Genomic DNA, 21,531 nt, shown 5'->3' on the forward strand with positions numbered 1-21,531 from the left:
TGTCGCATTATCGCATGTTGAGCAACAACTGTCCCGGTTTAGGGACACCGATCCCCATAGAGGTTGAAGAAAACGAGGGAGGATGTCGCATTATCGCATGTTGAGCAACAACTGTCCCGGTTTAGGGACACCGATCCCCATAGAGGTTGAAGAAAACGAGGGAGGATGTCGCATTATCGCATGTTGAGCAACAACTGTCCCGGTTTAGGGACACCGATCCCCATAGAGGTTGAAGAAGACGAGGGAGGATGTATCAAATCCTATGAGTATCTGTGTTTTTTTTTTTTAATCACAAGAGTGGATTTCAGATGTCTGCCTGTCTTTGACGTGTTACAGTCGACTGATTATCAGCTTGACCTCACACTAGCTATCCCCAAGGAGCTATTTCCTAGCCTGAAATCCAGACCTGTTTTGGGCTAACATTTCACTCCTTGTACTTCCGTGTCATTTGTTTGGCATTTACAAGGAGTGAAATGTTTAAATGAAAAGTAATCTCCGCACACTGAGGATAAATGCACCATTTTGAATTTATTTAGGCTGACGACCAAAAACTCAGATTAAAGACCCTTATGGCCATGTTGGAAGCCCAGAGGGCTACTGTCTGTCTTATCGTGGCCATGTTGGAAGCCCAGAGGGCTACTGTCTGTCTTATCGTGGCCATGTTGGAAGCCCAGAGGGCTACTGTCTGTCTTATCGTGGCCATGTTGGAAGCCCAGAGGGCTACTGTCTGTCTTATCGTGGCCATGTTGGAAGCCCAGAGGGCTACTGTCTGTCTTATCGTGGCCATGTTGGAAGCCCAGAGGGCTACTGTCTGTCTTATCGTGGCCATGTTGGAAGCCCAGAGGGCTACTGTCTGTCTTATCGTGGCCATGTTGGAAGCCCAGAGGGCTACTGTCTGTCTTATCGTGGCCATGTTGGAAGCCCAGAGGGCTACTGTCTGTCTTATCGTGGCCATGTTGGAAGCCCAGAGGGCTACTGTCTGTCTTATCGTGGCCATGTTGGAAGCCCAGAGGGCTACTGTCTGTCTTATCGTGGCCATGTTGGAAGCCCAGAGGGCTACTGTCTGTCTTATCGTGGCCATGTTGGAAGCCCAGAGGGCTACTGTCTGTCTTATCGTGGCCATGTTGGAAGCCCAGAGAGGTAATTAAAGAGTGTGAGGTATTTGAATCGTTCCTTATTACACGTATTTGTGTTTCTAAACAAACCAATATTAGGAAAAGTAGCTAGTAACATTTAATCTTTATTTACAGTAGATGTAAACATTCAACTCCTGACATGACTGCTATGTAGTTGGGTTGCACATTTCTGAAAAATTTCCCCAAATTCCAGAATTCCTGGTTGGAGGATTCCCAGATTTCCTTTCTGTTCCTTCATCATTTCAGGAATCTTCCAACCCCAAAATGTAGAAAAAGGCATGTTTCACATTTGTATAAAAAAGACAATCTTGGCAGTTTAACATGTGGTGAATGCTGACGGGGAATGAAATGGAACAAACAAACAGGAGGGTAAATAACAGCTTGCAATGGTTTAGAAAAGGCGAGCTTAAAAGCAACCAAACATAAAGCTGAATCTACATGGTTTGTAATATAATAAGATACAAAACAAACAGTTTGTAATATACCCTGACTAGACCTTGTTATGCCCTGACTAGACCTGGTTATGTCCTGGCTAGACCTGGTTATGTCCTGGCTAGCCCTGGTTATGTCCTGGCTAGACCTGGTTATGTCCTGGCTAGACCTGGTTAAGCCCTGACTAGACCTGGTTATGTCCTGGCTAGACTTGGTTATGTCCTGGCTAGACCTGGTTATTTCCTGACTAGACCTGGTTATGCCCTGACTAGACCCTTCACAGTACAGTAATGCATTTGACCTTACAGTTACGACCATAGAGATAGATAGAGGACTCATTTTACAGTTTCTACCATAGAGATAGAGGACTCATCTCTGTGCCATTACGGCATCTTTCAACCTCTATGGTTCCTACCCATTTCCTCAAGTCCCGTTGGCATAACTGTAGTTTTGAGGTTAATTAATGTCATGAAATGATAATGATTTGAGAACAGAGAGCCTAGTTGCGTCACCTATGGCACCTTATATATAGTGTGAGCACTAATCTATAGTTCACTACTTTTGACCAGAGCCCCGTGGGCCCTAATTTCATCTACTAGCCAGCTCTTTCCTATCCAGAAGCAATTGAGACAGGGAACAAGGTTGTGGGTCCTGGTCAGAAGTAGTGAACTATAAAGGGAATAGTGTGCACTTGGCGATGCAAGCTGTGGATAGTGTTAACAGGGTAGTTCAGATCAGTCGTCCCAGACGATGCCCAGGAGCTCACTGCTGGCGTCCCACAACTTCTTGGCTGTCTCCTCCTTCCTCCCCTGGGGTGCCACGAAGGCCGGGGCACAGTCACTGAGAGAGAGTGTGAGCGGGAGGAAGAGGACTTTAGTTATCTGCATGATCAGTGCTTCCCTTTTGATTTATTCTGTCATCAAATGAAAGTAGAATGTTTCTAATAAATAATTTGGTCATCTAGCAGGTGTTTACTCCATGGTGACTCACAGAATTGTCAAAACTGACAGAGTATGTATTAAGTGGTCGATGTGGGGCCTTGTTCTAACCCACAATCCTCAGCACCTTGTTCTAACCCACAATCCTCAGCACCTTGTTCTAACCCACAATCCTCAGCACCTTGTTCTAAGCCCCAACACCTTGTTCTAACCCACAATCCTCAGCACCTTGTTCTAACCCCCAACCCTCAGCACCTTGTTCTAACCCCCAACCCTCAGCACCTTGTTCTAACCCTCAGCACCTTGTTCTAACCCCCAACCCTCAGCACCTTGTTCTAACCCTCAGCACCTTGTTCTAACCCCCAGCACCTTGTTCTAACCCACAATCCTCAGCACCTTGTTCTAACCCCCAACCCACAGCACCTTGTTCTAACCCTCAGCACCTTGTTCTAACCCCCAACCCTCAGCACCTTGTTCTAACCCACAATCCTCAGCACCTTGTTCTAACCCACAACCCTCAGCACCTTGTTCTAACCCACAGCACCTTGTTCTAACCCCCAACCCTCAGCACCTTATTCTAACCCACAATCCTCAGCACCTTGTTCTAACACACAGCACCCTGTTCTAACCCCCAACACCTAGTGCTGAGCGATTATCCGAAATGTGTTATTTTTCGTTTTTTAAACTATTTGGCCAACGCCATTGATTCAAGTATTTGGATTCCATTTCGTTAGGGTTTTTTCTGTGAGCTCAATGCACAGTTTCTCTAGAGATGAATCAGATCACGCCTGAAATGCGCAATGTAGTTTCCAACAGGCCAATATTCTACATAGTTACGCGCAGAAAATGTGGTAATTAACTACAATAACCATAACCCATTGCTCGTCTACTTGTCTGGTCTATGCGGGGAGCGCAGAAACAGAGAGAGACAGAAGAACACACTATTAAGAGGGATAGAGAGCACTATCGCTACCTGAAAATACACAATCTAAGTGATTGATAGTTGGTATTCAGCAGTCATAAAACGATGCCTTATTTACTTCGAAGAACTACTAAAATAGTGATTTTTTTGTTGTCAGACAGCAGCTCTATAGAGATGATGACAACTTGGGAATTAAATAATTAAGTCATCAAATAAAACATCTGAAATAATATGATTAAAGTAAATGATGGTTAATAAATAATAATAATAATAATCATAATAAGTGCTAAACAGTAAATGGGCAGTCACTACCATCATGGAACTATTCATTGTTTAATTCTGTGTCACAGCAGTCAACCCACATAAGGCAAAAGGCATTTTTATTATTATCCAAAACTGAAAACAGTGATGATTTTTTTCATATATCAAACCGAAACGATCTCAAAAAGCACTAAAATCACTCACTATAACCCACTGAGCCATTGGAATCCCAGTTCCATCTAAAACACCGAGGGTCGAGGGGTCAAAACTTCATACTGTAACCTCACCTGAAGTGTTTCCCAGTGAGAGAGTGCAGCTCCTCTGCCACAGCACAGTAGATGGATGTCTGGGCCCCGTCCCGAGGGCTCTTCAGGAACAAGGAGAACAGAGAGAACAGCAGAGACATGATGGTGGAGTGGCGTACCAGGTCTGAACACACCGACCCCGGGTGGACAGAGTTCACCGTCACACTGGAACCTGGAGAGAGGGAAGAAGAGAGGATTCAGTTACCATGCTATTGTCAGGCTTTTTGCTTGATCCCCAAACCCCTGAGACACATTGGTAACGGAACAAAAATATACAAATGTGAAATGTAAAAAAAAAAAATGTTGGTCGCATGATTCATGAGCTGAAATAAAAGACCCCAGAAAATGTTCCGTACGCACAAAAAAAAAACGTATTTCGCTCAAATTTTGTGCACGAATTTGTTTACGGCCCTGTTAGTGAGCATTTATCCTTTGCCAAGAAAGTCCAGCCACCTGACAGGTGTGGCATATAAAGAATATGACTCAACAGCATGATCATTACACAGGTGCACCTTGTGCTGGGGACAATGAAAGGCCACTTTAAAATGTGCAGTTTTGTGCCACAATGCCACAGATGTCTCAAGTTGAGGGAGCGCGCAATTGGCTGACTGCAGCCGTTGCCAGAGGATTTAACATGAGTGAAATTAACGTTGTTTTAGAGAATTTGGCAGTACGTCCAACCGGACTCACGACCGCAGACCACGTGTAACCACGCCAGCCCAGGACCTCCATATCCGGCTTCTTCACATGTGGGATCGTCTGAGACCAGCCACCAGGACAGCTGATGAAACCGAGGAGTATTTCTGTCTGTAATAAAGACTTTTTTGTGGGAAAAACTCATTCCGATTGGCTGGGTCTGGCCCCACCCCCCAGTGGGTGGGCCTATGCCCACCCAGGCCCACCTATGGCTGCGCCACTACTCAGTCATGTGAAATCCATAGATTAGGACCAAATGAATTTAATTCAATTGACTGATTTCCTTATATGAAATGTAACTCAGTAAAATCTTTGTGATTGTTGCATGTTGCATTTCCATTTTTATTAAGCGTTCAGACCCCTTCACTTTTTCCACATTTTGTTACTTTACAGCCTTATTCTAAAATAATGATGGGGTATTGAGTCAATGTGGGGTATTGAGTCAATGTGGGGTATTGATTCAATGTGGGGTATTGAGTCATTGTGGGCTATTGAGTCAATGTGGGGTATTGAGTCAATGTGGGGTATTGAGTCAATGTGGGGTATTGAGTCAATGTGGGGTATTGAGTCAATGTGGGGTATTGAGTCAATGTGGGGTATTGATTCAATGTGGGGTATTGAGTCATTGTGGGCTATTGAGTCAATGTGGGGTATTGAGTCAATGTGGGGTATTGATTCAATGTGGGCTATTGATTCAATGTGGGCTATTGAGTCATTGTGGGCTATTGAGTCAATGTGGGGTATTGAGTCATTGTGGGGTATTGAGTCAATGTGGGGTATTGATTCATTGTGGGGTATTGAGTCAATGTGGGGTATTGAGTCAATGTGGGGTATTGAGTCATTGTGGGGTATTGAGTCATTGTGGGGTATTGAGTCAATGTGGGGTATTGAGTCATTGTGGGGTATTGAGTCAATGTGGGCCAATGTGGGGTATTGAGTCATTGTGGGGTATTGAGACATTGTGGGGTATTGAGTCAATGTGGGTCAATGTGGGGTATTGAGTCATTGTGGGGTATTGAGTCATTGTGGGGTATTGTGTGTAGATTGTTTTATTTAATCCATTTTAGAATAAGGCTATAACGTTGCAAAATGTGGGAAAACTTTCCAAATGCACTGTAGCATGTACCATCATAAATATGGTTTTGCCTTTCTGATCATGTCTTTTGGGTACGTTTTCTCATTGAAAATCTATGTGCATGGCCACTATTCCTCAGTTTATTTTGTGTGTTAATAAATCCATGTAGCAGGTTGCAATTCTCTCCCTCCCTCCCTCTCGCTCGCTCTTCCCCTCCCTAACCCTTTCCCTCCCTCCCACTCTTCCCCTCCCTCCCTCCCTCTCGCTCGTTCTTCCCCTCCCTCCCTCTTCCCCTTCCTTCCTCCCTCCCTCCCTCCCGCTCTTCCCCTCCCTTCCTCCCCCCCCGCTCTTCCCCTCCCTCCCTCTCTCTTCCCCTCCCTCCCGCTCTTCCCCTCCCTTCCTCCCTCTCGCTCTTCCCCTCCCTCCCGCTCTTCCCCTCCCTTCCTTCCTCTCGCTCTTCCCCTCCCTCCCTCTTCCCCTCCCTCCCTCCCTCTTCCCCTCCCTCCCTCCCTCTTCCCCTCCCTCCCCCACCCTACCTTTGAGTCTGCGGGCCAGCTCCCTAGCAAACAGGACGTTGGCCAGCTTGCTCTGGCAGTATGCGAGGCCGCTGTTGTAGCTGCCCTGGCTGAGGAGGTCATGGAAGCGGATCCAGCCAAAGTTATGAGCCAGGGAAGAAACCACAACGATGCGGGCCGGAGCGCTCCGCTTTAGCAGGCCAATCAGGAGGTACGTCAACAGGAAGTGACCTACCAGGAAGAAACAGTAAACAACAACACATGATGCGATCCGTAAACTATTGGAGTTGTTGAATAGAACACTGTTTTTATGTCATAGGGCAAACAGGAAGTGACCTACCAGGAAGAAACAGTAATATGATGCTGTTGCTTTGTCAGAAAGGAAATAATACTAGGATCATGTTGAATGAAACACTTATGTCATTGAAGTACTACTTGTACATGGTTAGTACTGTTAAGGCTAGCTGCCCACGTGTTCTTCATACAGAAAAGGCTAAATGGACACTCCTGACATTCAAAATAATATTTAATTTCAGAACTGGTTAAAATGTAGGTTAGGGATTAGTTAAGGAAAGGTGTTTCAGATGTTGTTTACTCGTTTTACAGGTCAGGAGTGCCCTTACACTATCTACTATATGAAGTGGGAGAGGCTATAAGGGCCACAGCCCTTCACAGATGAGAGCCTACAACATTTTGTTACGTTACAGCCTTATTCTATAATGATTTAAATAGTGCCCTCCCCCTCCATAAATCTACACACAATACCCCAAAATGACATCACAATAGCCCATAATGACATCGCAATAGCCCATAATGACAAAGCGGAATCAGGTTATTTGGAAAAAATTCGCTAATTTATTTAAAATAAAAAAATAAATACCTTATTTACATAAGTATTCAGACCCTTTGCTATGAGACTAGAAATTGAGCTCAGGTGCATCCTGTTTCCATTGATCACGCTTGAGATCGTTTCTACAACTTGATTGGAGTCCACCTGTCGTACATTCAATTTGATTAGACATGATTTGGAAGGTACAGACCTGTCTATATAAGGTCCCACAGTTGACACTGCATGTCAGAGAAAAAACCAAGCCATGAGGTTGAAGGAATTGTCCGTAGAGCTCCGAGATAGGATTGTGTCGAGGCACAAATCTGGGGAATGGTACCAAAAAATGTCTGCAGCATTGAAGGTCCCCAAGAATACAGTGGCCTCCATCATTCTAAAATGGAAGAAGTTTGGAACCACTAAGACTTCCTAGAGATGGCCGCCCGGTCAAACTGAGCAATTGGGGAGAAGGGCCTTGGTCAGGGTTGTGACCAAAAACCCAATGGTCACGCTGACAGAGTTCCTGAGTTCCCTCTGTGGAGAACCTTCCAGAAGAACAAACATCTCCGCAGCACTCCACCAAATCAGGCCTTTATGGTAGAGTGAACAGACAGAAGCCACTTCTCTGTAAAAGCCACATGAGAGCCCGCTTGGAGTTTACCAAAAGGCACCTAAAAGGACTCTGATCATGACAAAAACAAGATTCTCTGGTCTGATGAAACCAAGATTGAACTCTTTGTCCTTCATTTCAAGCGTCACGTCTGGAGGAAACCTGGCACCGCTCATCACCTGGCAAATAGCATCCCTACGGTGAAGCATGGTGGTGACAGCATCATGCTGTGGGGAAACCTGGCACCATCCCTACGGTGAAGCATGGTGGTGACAGCATCATGCTGTGGGGAAACCTGGCACCATCCCTACGGTGAAGCATGGTGGTGACAGCATCATGCTGTGGGGAAACCTGGCACCATCCCCACGGTGAAGCATGGTGGTGACAGCATCATGCTGTAGGGATGTTTCCAGTGGCAGGGAGACTAGTCAGGATCGAGGAAAAGATGAACGGCGCAAAGTACAGAAAGATCCTTGATGAAAACCTGCTCCAGAGCGCTCAGGACCTCAGACTGGGGCGGTTCATCTTCCAAACAGGACAAAGACCCTAAGCACACAGCCAAGACAACGGGGTGGGGGGCTGTGCCAGTCTTGACACTGCAACACTGGGACAGAAATTTAGCGAGAACTTTCTCTTCCTTGCCCTGCAGTATTGGAAGACTGAAATACCTTTGTTACAGAGACTCTTGCCTCCAAAAACCTTTTCTCCAAGAAAATGACCTTTGGAACAATATTCATAAGACAGGAATGTTAAGAATGGTTTGGGGGGGATGTAAAGAATAATCCTGTCATTGTTTATTATTTTGTGATGTCATTAAGGATGGTATGACAAAGTAACTAACTTAGGAAGGACACACATTCTGTCAAGTTTACATCTAAGTGTTGTGTAAAGTAAATTGTTAGGTATGAGAGTATTTTTTTTTAAAAGATAGAACTGTGATTTTAGTTTTCTAATTAGATAATTGTTTTTCATATAAACTAGTCAGGAGTCATGCCCAAGTGAGCTCAGAGTTCACGTAAGCATGACGGAACGCCCCCTTTTGCCAGGGTGCTTAAAAGGACTCACTACGAATTAACATACAGGACAGCCAAAGTACAGCGCGAACTGAACGTTACAAATGATTAAAACTACAAGACCAGACAGCATGGAGCGGTGGCTACACCTCTCACCATGAAAAAGGTGAGACCTGTACATTGCCGGGTTACAACTGGCGTATAAAATGGTTGAACCCTGAATAATCAACCATTGATACCAAAAGACGTGAGACGATAGTCTACACGTTGAAATAGTGAGTTTCTCTGTAGCTCTCAACCTCAACACTAGAAGAGAAGATAACGTCACCTTGGAGACCAGAAACATTCACAGTCTGCAGCTGTGCATGTAAAATAGGTCATAGAACTTTGACTAATGACACAGGGTGGGAAGACAAATCCCCACAGACAACAGTTGGTACATCTGAAGTATCTATTCTAACACTCTACTCCACTACCAGAGAAGCTCTACAAAGGACATTGTGAAGTCTGGTGGACAAACCAGTCTTACATCCCTCGACAACTTCACAATAGGACCCATCGAGTTCAACAGAGAAAGACAGCTACGTGTATAGATTGCATTTCTAAACAGAATGAGTGGTGGCAAGCATTAATATTTCCATGAGCGTAGCCTCCAAATGTATCCAAGCGTTGTCTCTCGGTCTCTCCCTCTCTTTCCCCTGCCTCTCCATATGTGTAACAAGCAGTCATGTCTTGTCGGTCCACTAGGGACTTTTATTTCATGTTCTGTGTTATAAGTCAGTTAGTTAATAAATGATTAAATCGATTTGTGTAGTACTGAATATTCAGAAGGGCTCGGGTTCTTGCGGATCCAAGGATTATGCAACGTTCAGAACGAGACTGATGAAGTAATAATTAACAGTTATTGATGAAAAAGATATGTATGTCTTTAGTGTTTAAGTCGGGAGATAGTAACTAGTTTCCTGTGGTGCCCCAAATTCCTAATGAGTTAATTGTTACATGATTAATTTAAATCGAGTAACAATTAAACAGTTTGATTTGAAGAAATAACAGTCATCAGATTAATGATAGTCACGTCATGACAGTAGCTACACATGTAATATTGTTAATGGGAGGAATACACATAAACAAACGTACAAAATGCCACGAGGCAAGAAAGAAACAACAACAAAAAATTACCATAAACATACAAAATGCCATGAGGATAGTTCAATGACTATGCCTGGTCTAGAACAACAGCACCCCTTTTCCAGCTGGAAAAGGTCAAAGGCCAACAGATGGGTGTTACGCACTCTAACACAAGGCTACGCACTCTACCACAAGGCTACGCACTACAATTTTGTCAGCGACGCCAACACTTCAGGGGTGTTTTGAAAACAACAGCTCACAACCCTGCTCAAAAGCAAAAAACACCCTGTTCAGAAATATCCTGGATCCTGGAAAAGCATGCAATTGAAGAAGTATAACCAGCGCAACAAAACTGCGAGTTCTACTCAATCTATTTTCTAGTGCCTATAAAAAAGGCGGAGGCCTCCGTCCGATCCTGGACATAACGTGCCTGAATAGTCATCTTCCAGCACTTCAAAATGCTGCCAATCAAAACTGTCCTGTAGCTGCAGGGTTGCCCCCAAAATTGTCCTTCAGCCAATTTCTCTAATTTTGACCCTCCCCCGGGAGCTCCCGGCTGCAGGGAAGACCCCCGGGAGCTCCCGGCTGTAGGGAAGACCCCATCTACATAGATTCTATATAGTATAAAGAAACAAAAACCAGACTTCTTTAACAGAATTTGGAGTCCGTATGTGGACCATCTCAGGAAGTGTGGTGCTTGAGTGACGGTGAAGGCTACCGCATTAGCGTGTTGGTCGGGGCTGGGGGCTGCGGGGGTTTCAGACTTGCTGACTGGTTGTGCACGTGTCACGTTCGGACCGGTTGGCAGGCCATGGGGGGGTCTCAGTTTCAATCAATCAATCGTTTCGGTTTGTGAATGTCCGTTTATTTTGGATCGATTTTTTAATTTTATTTTAATATTTTGTTCAATCATTTTTAATTTTTAATTTTTAAAAAATATAATAATAAAGTGTATATGGCAGCCATCTCTATGGGTCATGACCTGATTGGTGCACAAACAGGGGCACACACTCCAGTATCTGAATTCATGAATGGTGGCTCCTTCACACCCTCATGGGAGTTAGTTGTTGTCCTACGATCATTTATGAGCCTGTCTTGACTTTAGCTATGGGAGCTCTTAGCCAAGACTGCCTTTCTACTGGCTATGGTTTCAGCCAAACGTGTTGGAGAATTACATGCGTTATCTACCGATCATGCCTCACTTTAGCAGAAGATTGGATCTAAAGCAGTGCTTGGGCCAAACTTCTTACCTAAGGTGCTTTCATCATCACATGCTAACCAGCTTTTAATCTTAGTGGTATTTCAACCGCCTACCCACTCCTCACAGGAGAGTCCAGAGTTGCATGCACTTTGCCGGGTTAGGGCATTAAGTACCTATGTTGCTGCAACAAGAACAGTTTGTCAAACAGAGCAGATTTTTTTTGTGTGTTATGGGGAGAACACAAATAAGGTCCAGCTGTCTCCAAGCAGAGAACTGGCACGTTGGATTACCAAGCAGAGAACTGGCACGTTGGATTACCAATGCAGTGTCAAAAAATCATACGCTGCAGTAGGTAGACCAACTCTAGACACCGTGGTACTACAGTACAATCCACCAGGGGTATGGCCACGTCATGGAACCTGTTCAGAGGAGCCTCCTGGATTCGATCTGTGCTGTTGCCAGTTGGGCAACACCCATGACTTTCATGAGGTACTACAGACTGCATGTTATGTCCACACCCATCAGTCTGTGGTCCAGGTCACCTTGGTTTTCAGAAAGTCCGGGTCTCTGGTGTTGTGCATCTTCTTCATCTGTGTTACTCTGGTGTTCTAGTGCACCAATCCACTTCTCTGCCTGGACTCTACTACTCTTGTTTAACAGAGTTGTTGAGTAGATCAAACCTCTGCTGGAATGAGTTCTTGATGTTGGTGACCTCCTCAGCCAGATGCTGTGCCCAGCTCAGAGTCTCGTCCTCGGTCATAATATGTTTGGTAGCAGGCCGATCTGTCTCTAGTTTCTTCGTTGCTTGCCTGGTCTCCAATCTGACATTTACCCAGCTGTGTCAACATACAGTTTACAAACTTGAAGTGGGCTTTTCAGGGTGTTAAAATAGGCTATACTTGGCAAAATGTCAAGGTCTGGAATGCGAGTGAAACAAGCATGCCATTTCGCCTTGTTACGGGATCAGGCCTTAGATTGCTGGTGTTTGTGGAAAGACAAATTGACATAGAACCCTAGAAGTGAGTCTGTTAAAAGTCTCTTGTCTCACCCAGGTGGTTGACCCCCAGCTGCATCTCGAAACCGTCCTTGGTCTTCATGTAGGGACACATCATGACCCCAGCATTGTTGATCAGGATATGGAGGTGGTTGACCTCTGTAGGGGTCAGATACAGAGTCAATATTATACTTTGCTTTACAGAGTAAACACATTATAATATTAGTGCTTGCCTTGAAATATACTGTAATAACGGCAGAATAAATACTGTAATAAACTGTAATAACGGCAGAATAAATACTGTAATAAACTGTAATAACACCAGAATAAATACTGTAATAAACACCAGCATAAATACTGTAATATACTAATAACGGCAGAATAAATACTGTAATAACGGCAGAATAAATACTGTAATAAACTGTAATAACACCAGAATAAATACTGCAATAACACCAGAATAAATACTGCAATAACACCAGAATAAATACTGCAATAACACCAGAATAAATACTGTAATATACTGTAATAACACCAGAATAAATACTGTAATAACGCCAGAATAAATACTGTAATAACACCAGAATAAATACTGTAATAACACCAGAATAAATACTGTAATAACACCAGAATAAATACTGTAATAACACCAGAATAAATACTGTAATAACACCAGAATAAATACTGTAATAACGTCAGAATAAATACTGTAATAACGCCAGAATAAATACTGTAATAACACCAGAATAAATACTGTAATAACACCAGAATAAATACTGTAATAACGTCAGAATAAATACTGTAATAACGCCAGAATAAATACTGTAATAACGCCAGAATAAATACTGTAATAACGCCAGAATAAATACTGTAATAACGCCAGAATAAATACTGTAATAACGCCAGAATAAATACTGTAATAACGTCAGAATAAATACTGTAATAACGCCAGAATAAATACTGTAATAACGCCAAAATAAATACTGTAATAACGCCAAAATAAATACTGTAATAACGCCAGAATAAATACTGTAATAACACCAGAATAAATACTGTAATAACACCAGAATAAATACTGTAATAACACCAGAATAAATACTGTAATAACACCAGAATAAATACTGTAATAACACCAGAATAAATACTGTAATAACACCAGAATAAATACTGTAATAACACCAGAATAAATACTGTAATAAACTGTAATAACACCAGAATAAATACTGTAATAAACTGTAATAACACCAGAATAAATACAGTAATAAACTGTAATAACACCAGAATAAATACTGTAATATACTGTAATAACACCAGAATAAATACTGTAATAACACCAGAATAAATACTGTAATAAACTGTAAAGGTTACGGGGAGGTTTGTGTCCCAAATTGCACAAAAGTAGTGCACTATATAGGGAATAGGGCTCTGGTCTAAAGTAGTGCACTACATAGGGAATAGGGTGCGATTTGGGATGCATTATTGGAGTTAGTAGGCTTACCTCGGAGGAAGCGTTGAGCAAAGGCCCGTATGGAGGTGGTATCAGCCAGGTCTAGCTCTCGGACCTCTACGTTTGCCTTAGAGTAGATGCGTCGTATAGATGCTGCGGCCGCCTCACCCTTCTCCACATCCCTGCACGCCATGATCACCCTCGCGCCTGGCAATTGACAATAAAACAGTAAGGCCCGAGGGGTTGTGGTATACGGTCTGATATACCTTGGCTTTCAGCCAATCAGCATTCAGGGCTCGAATCCACCCAGTTTATAATAACCAATAATCAGCATCGTTGATACTTTCTTGAATGGTCTGCTTTCTTCTTCTGTTATCATTATCTTTGTGGCGATGAAGGACAGGCCTCACCATGAAGGACTGTTGGGAAGACCATTAGTGAGTCCTAAATGGCACTATACACCCTCAAGTGCACTACTTTAGACCAGGGCCCCAAAGTAGTGCACTATATTGGGAATAGGGTATAATTTAGCAGAGTTTACACAGGCAGCTCAATTCTGATCTTCTAACCAATTACTGGCATAAGATCTGACTGGTCAAAATACCAATTAGTGGCAAAAGACCCAGAATGGGCTGCCTGTGTAAACGCAGTCCATGTTTCAGTTAGTCACCTCTGATAGCCAGGTCCAGAGCAGTCTCCTTCCCAATACCAGTGTTGGCTCCAGTAATCAGGACCGTCTTCCCGTCCAGCCGGGTCATAGACATACATGCTCCACCTGCTGAGTATTTCCTGACAGAGAAACAAAATGGATTTGTTTTTATTTATCTACAATAAAACTTCTATATCAGTCCTGTCTGTGTTGGCGAGGTTGGCAATGGCATATAGTGGAAGTCCACACCAGGGCTGCTGTTACAATCCCATTCTCCATATAGTTCCCCATTCCCACTACATTAGGAATAGGATGCCATTTGGGAGGCATCCTGAGGCTACAGAATAGAGATACAGGTGTTCAACTTTTTCTTTTGACAGTAAAGTTGATTATTATTATTATTATTATTATTATTATTATTATTATTATTATTATTATATATGACTATTATTGATCGTTCAACATGCAACATTATTGTTACTCAATATGCAAGATCACTTTCTGGCAACAACGATCAAACGTCAAATCGTACGACTCAGTCACGCCACAAAACCTGGCTCGGTCTCACCGAACAATAATGGTTACAAATATAACTCCGCCCACGCGCGCAACGCTGTCGTGCATAATCATGTCATGAAATATTGTAGCGCGCTACTGTACAGCACTTCCTTACCTAAGGAATTGCATTATCATTTGCTCATGTTGACATATAAACCATGTTCAATTGACAGAGCCTTTATTCCACAAAACAACAACAAATGAATGTATTTTTGAAAAATGTGGTTGTCTTCATTATGGGAAAAAATAGTGTTGATCTAGGCTGTACTGCATATAAATAATCTGGATCATCGTCATCAACGTTGATGTCGATTCACCCATTCATCCCCGCCAATAGTCTTCCCCTATGGCAAAACACAATCCTTTCGTTTTTAGCTTGACAATGACGGTAATTCATTTCTATTGAGGTTAGACTAATTAGCCAAGCATAGAATCAGATGATGCATCGACTACAGCCTCGAACATTAAAAAAAGCGTTTATTCTTACCTAATGTGGGGTGCGAATAAAACCATGAGCAGTGCGACCACCCCAAGACCTGCGACAATCAATACGAGCACCATCATGACACGGATCCTTTCGCTGTCTCTCTATTGTAGCCCCTTCTTCACTGCTCTTCATTCATAGCGCCGTTCTATGTTCACCTGACCAACAGCTGATCCAAGATGTCAAAGCGTTATGGGGGAGGTGTCGGAGGAGGAGTTATTATACATCACGGGTTGTCACAGTGATGCTCGTTCAATGGAATCCTGGGATTGTAGTCCTCCAATACATTCGAAACAAACGCCCTACTACTTCCACTTGCCTATTGTATTTGAAGTTGTATTGAAAGACAGTTCCGTTGCATATTTATTTATTTTGTAAAAACAATAGGCCTATTTTGTAATTCACAGAAAATTCTACAATTTTTACAAACTTCTATTTGGTTTGAAATATACTAGTCTATATCCTAATCCTCAGATGAAAAAAATATATATTAATCCGAAAGAAGGTAAAGATCGCCAGTTTGTAGTCCTAAAAACCGGAAATTAGTTGCCTTTGGATCATTCAGCCATTCCTACGGGAAAAAAATGGGTTTTGGGGTAAACACCGAAAATAAGGTCTGAGGTTAACACAAGTTTAGGAGATCTTATACGTTTTGTTCTATGATATAATAACCGTCAGTTAACATGACCTTTATGAATTATGAAGCCTTTATTTTACTTCACGTGCACTTTGGATTACATAAATGCCCCAAAATTCAAAGTGACATTAGCTGATGAAGATTATGTCATAGAACAAAATGTACTCAAATTGTATTAGTCACACTCGCCAAATAAATCAGGTGTGGACCTCACAGTGAAATGTTTACTTACGAGCCCCTAACCAACAATGCAGTTTAAAAAATATGGATAAGAATAAGATATAAAAGTAACACGATATTAAAGAGCAGCAGTAAAAAATAGCAATATATACAGGGGGGTACAGAGTCAATAGTACATAGTCTATTGGTAAATAGCCCACCCATTTTCACCTACCTCATCCCCATACTGTTTTTATTTATTTACTTTTCTGCTCTTTTGCACACCAATATCTCTACCTGTACATGACCATCTGATCATTTATCACTCCGGTGTTAATCTGCTAAATTGTAACTATTCGTCTACCTCCTTATGCCTTTTGCACACATTGTATATAGACTCCCCCTTTGTTTTCTACTGTGTTATTGACTTGTTAATTTGTTTATTCCATGTGTAACTCTGTGTTGTCTGCTCACACTGCTATGCTTTATCTTGGCCAGGTCGCAGTTGTAAATGAGAACTTGTTCTCAACTAGCCTACCTGGTTAAATAAAGGTGAAATAAAAAATAAAAAATAAAAAAATGTGTGGCCCCATTGATGTACTGGGCCGTTCGCACTACCCTCTGTAGTGCCTTGTGGTCGGAGGTCGAGCAGCTGCTATACCAGGTAGTGATGCAACCAGTCAGGAAGGTGACTGGTGCAGCTGTAGAACCTTTTGAGGATCTGAGGACCCATGCCAAATCTTTTCAGTATCCTGAGGGGGAATAGGTTTTGTCGTGCCCTCTTCAAGACTGTCTTGGTGTACTTAGGTTGTTGTTGATGTGGACACCAAGGAACATGAAGCTCTCAACTTGCTCCACTACAGCCCCGTCGATGAGAATGGGGGCGTGCTCGGTCCTCTTTTTCCTGTAGTCCACAATCATCTCATATGTCTTGATCACGTTGAGGGAGAGGTTGTTGTCCTGGCACCACATGGCCAGGCCTCTGACCTCCTCCCTATAGGCTGTCTCGGTGTTGTCGGTGATCAGGCCTACCACTGTTGTGTCATCTGCCTTTATTTTACTTCACGTGCACTTTGGATTACATAAATGCCCCAAAATTCAAAGTGACATTAGCTGAGGAAGATTATGTCATAGAACAAAATGTAGAACAAATCAAATCAAATTGTACTAGTCACATGCGCCAAATACAACTGGTGTAGACCTCACAGTGAAATGTTTACTTACGAGCCCCTAACCAACAATGCAGTTTAAAAAATATGGATAAGAATAAGAAATACAAGTAACACGATATTAAAGAGCAGCAGTAAAAAAATAGCAATATATACAGGGGGGTACAGGTACAGAGTCAATGTGCGGCCCCATTGATGTACTGGGCCGAAGCACAAGCATTTCGCTACACTCGCATTAACATCTGCTAACCATGTGTATGTGACAAATAAAATTTGATTTTGATTTGATTTGATTTGATTTTGCAAAATACTGGATCTACCTTTTATAGGAAACTGCCCTACTGTCAAAGTTTTGATTAACAAGATGCCTTTCGAGGGGCTCTTAGACACAGGCTCACAAGTGCCAATGATGAGACAGTGTGTATTTGATCAAAATGTCCCTGCTGGTTCCATGGACACAGGAGAGTCCCTGAATAAATGAATATGAAGGCTTTGCAGTGATGGACTTTGAGGTAAATGGTGTACAGAGCCCTAGTAGATGAATTGTGAGTATTAATGACCAAAGATGAACTGCTCCACTACTCTTAAATGTCATTAACTCTTGCAGGAACACCCTGTTTAATGTGCCTGAGAGCCGTACGTAACCCTTTTCCAGGATGCAAAGACTAAACGGACCTGGATCCAGGCCAGATGTCTGCCAGAAAGTTGCTGCTGTCGAGGAGCCGGATGGCCACCGATCCGCATTTGAACCAGGAACTCTTTTCCCCTGTCCAAACAGCTTGCCCAGCTGTCCAGAGTGGAAACAACTGACATGCATGGAAAAAATAACCTCCGCTTGACGCCACAAGGGGATGGTGAAGATAGAAGCAGACCAGAGGTCTACACGGTGAAGGTGGAAGCAGACCAGAGGTCTACATGGTGAAGGTGGAAGCAGACCAGAGGTCTACATGGTGAAGATAGAAGCAGACCAGAGGTCTACACGGTGAAGGTGGAGGCAGACCAGAGGTCTACATGGTGAAGGTGGAAGCAGATCAGAGGTCTACATGGTGAAGATAGAGGCAGACCAGAGGTCTACACGGTGAAGGTGGAAGCAGACCAGAGGTCTACATGGTGAAGGTGGAAGCAGACCAAAGGTCTACATGGTGAAGGTGGAAGCAGACCAGAGGTCTACATGGTGAAGGTGGAAGCAGACCAGAGGTCTACATGGTGAAGATAGAAGCAGACCAGAGGTCTACACGGTGAAGATAGAAGCAGACCAGAGGTCTACACGGTGAAGATAGAAGCAGACCAGAGGTCTACACGGTGAAGGTGGAGGCAGACCAGAGGTCTACACGGTGAAGGTGGAAGCAGATCAGAGGTCTACACGGTGAAGGTGGAAGCAGACCAGAGGTCTACATGGTGAAGGTGGAAGCAGACCAGAGGTCTACATGGTGAAGGTGGAAGCAGACCAGAGGTCTACATGGTGAAGGTGGAAGCAGACCAGAGGTCTACACGGTGAAGATAGAAGCAGACCAGAGGTCTACATGGTGAAGGGGAGGCAGCGAACGTAGTCCAGTGAACGTAGTCAACAGGTCAACCTAACGCTTGGGTGGTCAGGTGAACGTAGTCAACAGGTCAACCTAACGTTTGGGTGGTCCTGTGAACCTCTGTACCGGTATAGAGTCAATGTGGAGGTTATATACACGGGGTACTGGTACAGAGTCAATGTGGAGGCTATATACAGGGTATTACGGTTCAGAGTCAATGTGGAGGCTATATACAGGGTATTACGGTACAGAGTCAATGTGGAGGCTATATACAGGGTATTACGGTACAGAGTAAATGTGGAGGCTATATACAGGGGGGTACCGGTACAGAGTCAATGTGGAGGCTATATACATGGGGTATCGGTACAGAGTCAATGTGGAGGCTATATACAGGGGGTACCAGTACAGAGTCAATGTGGAGGCTATATACATGGGGTACCGGTACAGAGTCAATGTGGAGGCTATATACAGGGGGTACCGGTACAGAGTCAATGTGGAGGCTATATACAGGGGGTACCGGTACAGAGTCAATGTGGAGGCTATATACAGGGGGGTACCGGTACAGAGTCAATGTGGAGGCTATATACAGGATATTACGGTACAGAGTCAATGTGGAGGCTATATACATGGGGTACCGGTACAGAGTCAATGTGGAGGCTATATACAGAGGGTACCAGAACAGAGTCAATGTGGAGGCTATATACAGGGGGTGCCGGTACAGAGTCAATGTGGAGGCTATATACAGGGTATTACGGTACAGAGTCAATGTGGAGGCTATATACAGGGTATTACGGTACAGAGTCAATGTGGAGGCTATATACAGGATATTACGGTACAGAGTCAATGTGGAGGCTATATACAGGGGGTACCAGTACAGAGTCAATGTGGAGGCTTTCTACAGGGGTGCCGGTACAGAGTCAATGTGGAGGCTATATACAGGGTATTACGGTACAGAGTCAATGTGGAGGCTATATACAGGGGTACCGGTACAGAGTCAATGTGGAGGCTATATACAGGGGTACCGGTACAGAGTCAATGTGGAGGCTACATACAGGGGTACCGGTACAGAGTCAATGTGGAGGCGATATACAGGGTATTACAGTACTGAGTCAATGTGGAGGCTATATACAGGGTATTACGGTACAGAGTCAATGTGGAGGCTATATACAGGGTATTACGGTACAGAGTCAATGTGGAGGCTAGATACAGGGTATTACGGTAGAGAGTAAATGTGGAGGCTATATACAGGGTATTACGGTACAGAGTCAATGTGGAGGCTATATACATGGGGTACCGGTACAGAGTCAATGTGGAAGCTATATACAGGGGGTGCTGGTACAGAGTCAATGTGGAGGCTATTTACAGGGGGTACCGGTACAGAGTCAATGTAGAGGTTATATACAGGGGGTACCGGTACAGAGTCAATGTGGAGGCTATATACAGGGGTACCAGTACAGAGTCAATGTGGAGGCTATATACAGGGTATTACGGTACAGAGTCAATGTGGAGGCTATATACAGGGTATTACGGTACAGAGTCCATGTGGAGGTTATATACAGGGTATTACAGTACAGAGTCAATGTGGAGGCTATATACAGGGGGGTACCGGTACAGAGTCAATGTGGAGGTTATATACAGGGGGTACCGGTACAGAGTGAATGTGGAGGCTATATACAGGGGGTACAGGTACAGAGTCAATGTGGAGGCTATATACAGGGGGTACCGGTACAGATTCAATGTGGAGGCTATATACAGGGTATTACAGTACAGAGTCAATGTGGAGGCTATATACAGGGGGTACCAGTACAGAGTCAATGTGGAGGCTTTCTACAGGGGGTGCCGTTACAGAGTCAATGTGGAGGCTATATACAGGGTATTACGGTACAGAGTCAATGTGGAGGCTATATACAGGGGGTACCGGTACAGAGTCAATGTGGAGGCTATATACAGGGGGTACCGGTACAGAGTCAATGTGGAGGCTACATACAGGGGGTACCGGTACAGAGTCAATGTGGAGGCGATATACAGGGTATTACAGTACAGAGTCAATGTGGAGGCTATATACAGGGTATTACGGTACAGAGTCAATGTGGAGGCTATATACAGGGTATTACGGTACAGAGTCAATGTGGAGGCTATATACAGGGTATTACGGTAGAGAGTAAATGTGGAGGCTATATACAGGGGGGTACCGGTACAGAGTCAATGTGGAGGCTATGTATAGGGTATTACGGTACAGAGTCAATGTGGAGGCTATATACAGGGTATTACGGTACAGAGTCAATGTGGAGGCTATATACATGGGGTACCGGTACAGAGTCAATGTGGATGCTATATACATGGGGTACCGGTACAGAGTCAATGTGGAGGCTATATACAGGGGGTAGCGGTACAGAGTCAATGTGGAGGCTATATACAGGGGGTAGCGGTACAGAGTCAATGTGGAGGCTATATACAGGGGGTACCGGTACAGAGTCAATGTGGAGGCTATATACAGGGGGGTACCGGTACAGAGTCAATGTGGAGGCTATATACAGGGGTACCGGTACAGAGTCAATGTGGAGGCTATATACAGGGTATTACGGTACAGAGTCAATGTGGAGGCTATATACAGGGTATTACGGTACAGAGTCCATGTGGAGGTTATATACAGGGTATTACAGTACAGAGTCAATGTGGAGGCTATATACAGGGGGTACCAATACAGAGTCAATGTGGAGGCTATATACAGGGGGTACCGGTACAGAGTCAATGTGGAGGCTATATACAGGGGGTACCGGTACAGAGTCAATGTGGAGGCTATATACAGGGGTACCGGTACAGAGTCAATGTGGAGGCTATATACAGGGG

The 21,531-nt window shown here is 43.8% G+C and overlaps 1 protein-coding gene across 1 annotated transcript; it reads right to left on the reverse strand.

Moving 5' to 3' along the window:
• Positions 1 to 1,224: 1,224 nt before the first annotated feature.
• On the reverse strand, positions 1,225 to 15,392 carry rdh12 (retinol dehydrogenase 12). The gene is made up of 7 exons (XM_024404703.2): positions 15,194 to 15,392; positions 14,170 to 14,288; positions 13,551 to 13,706; positions 12,107 to 12,211; positions 6,302 to 6,511; positions 3,977 to 4,166; positions 1,225 to 2,408 (listed from the first exon to the last, which is right to left on the reverse strand). Exons 1-7 carry the CDS (start codon positions 15,268 to 15,270, stop codon positions 2,303 to 2,305), a joined length of 963 nt encoding a protein of 320 aa, XP_024260471.1. The 5' UTR covers positions 15,271 to 15,392; the 3' UTR covers positions 1,225 to 2,302.
• Between the last annotated feature and the right edge of the window lie 6,139 nt (positions 15,393 to 21,531).

The sequence above is a fragment of the Oncorhynchus tshawytscha genome, linkage group LG11 (assembly GCF_018296145.1).
Source record: "Oncorhynchus tshawytscha isolate Ot180627B linkage group LG11, Otsh_v2.0, whole genome shotgun sequence".
Lineage (NCBI taxonomy): Eukaryota > Metazoa > Chordata > Actinopteri > Salmoniformes > Salmonidae > Oncorhynchus > Oncorhynchus tshawytscha.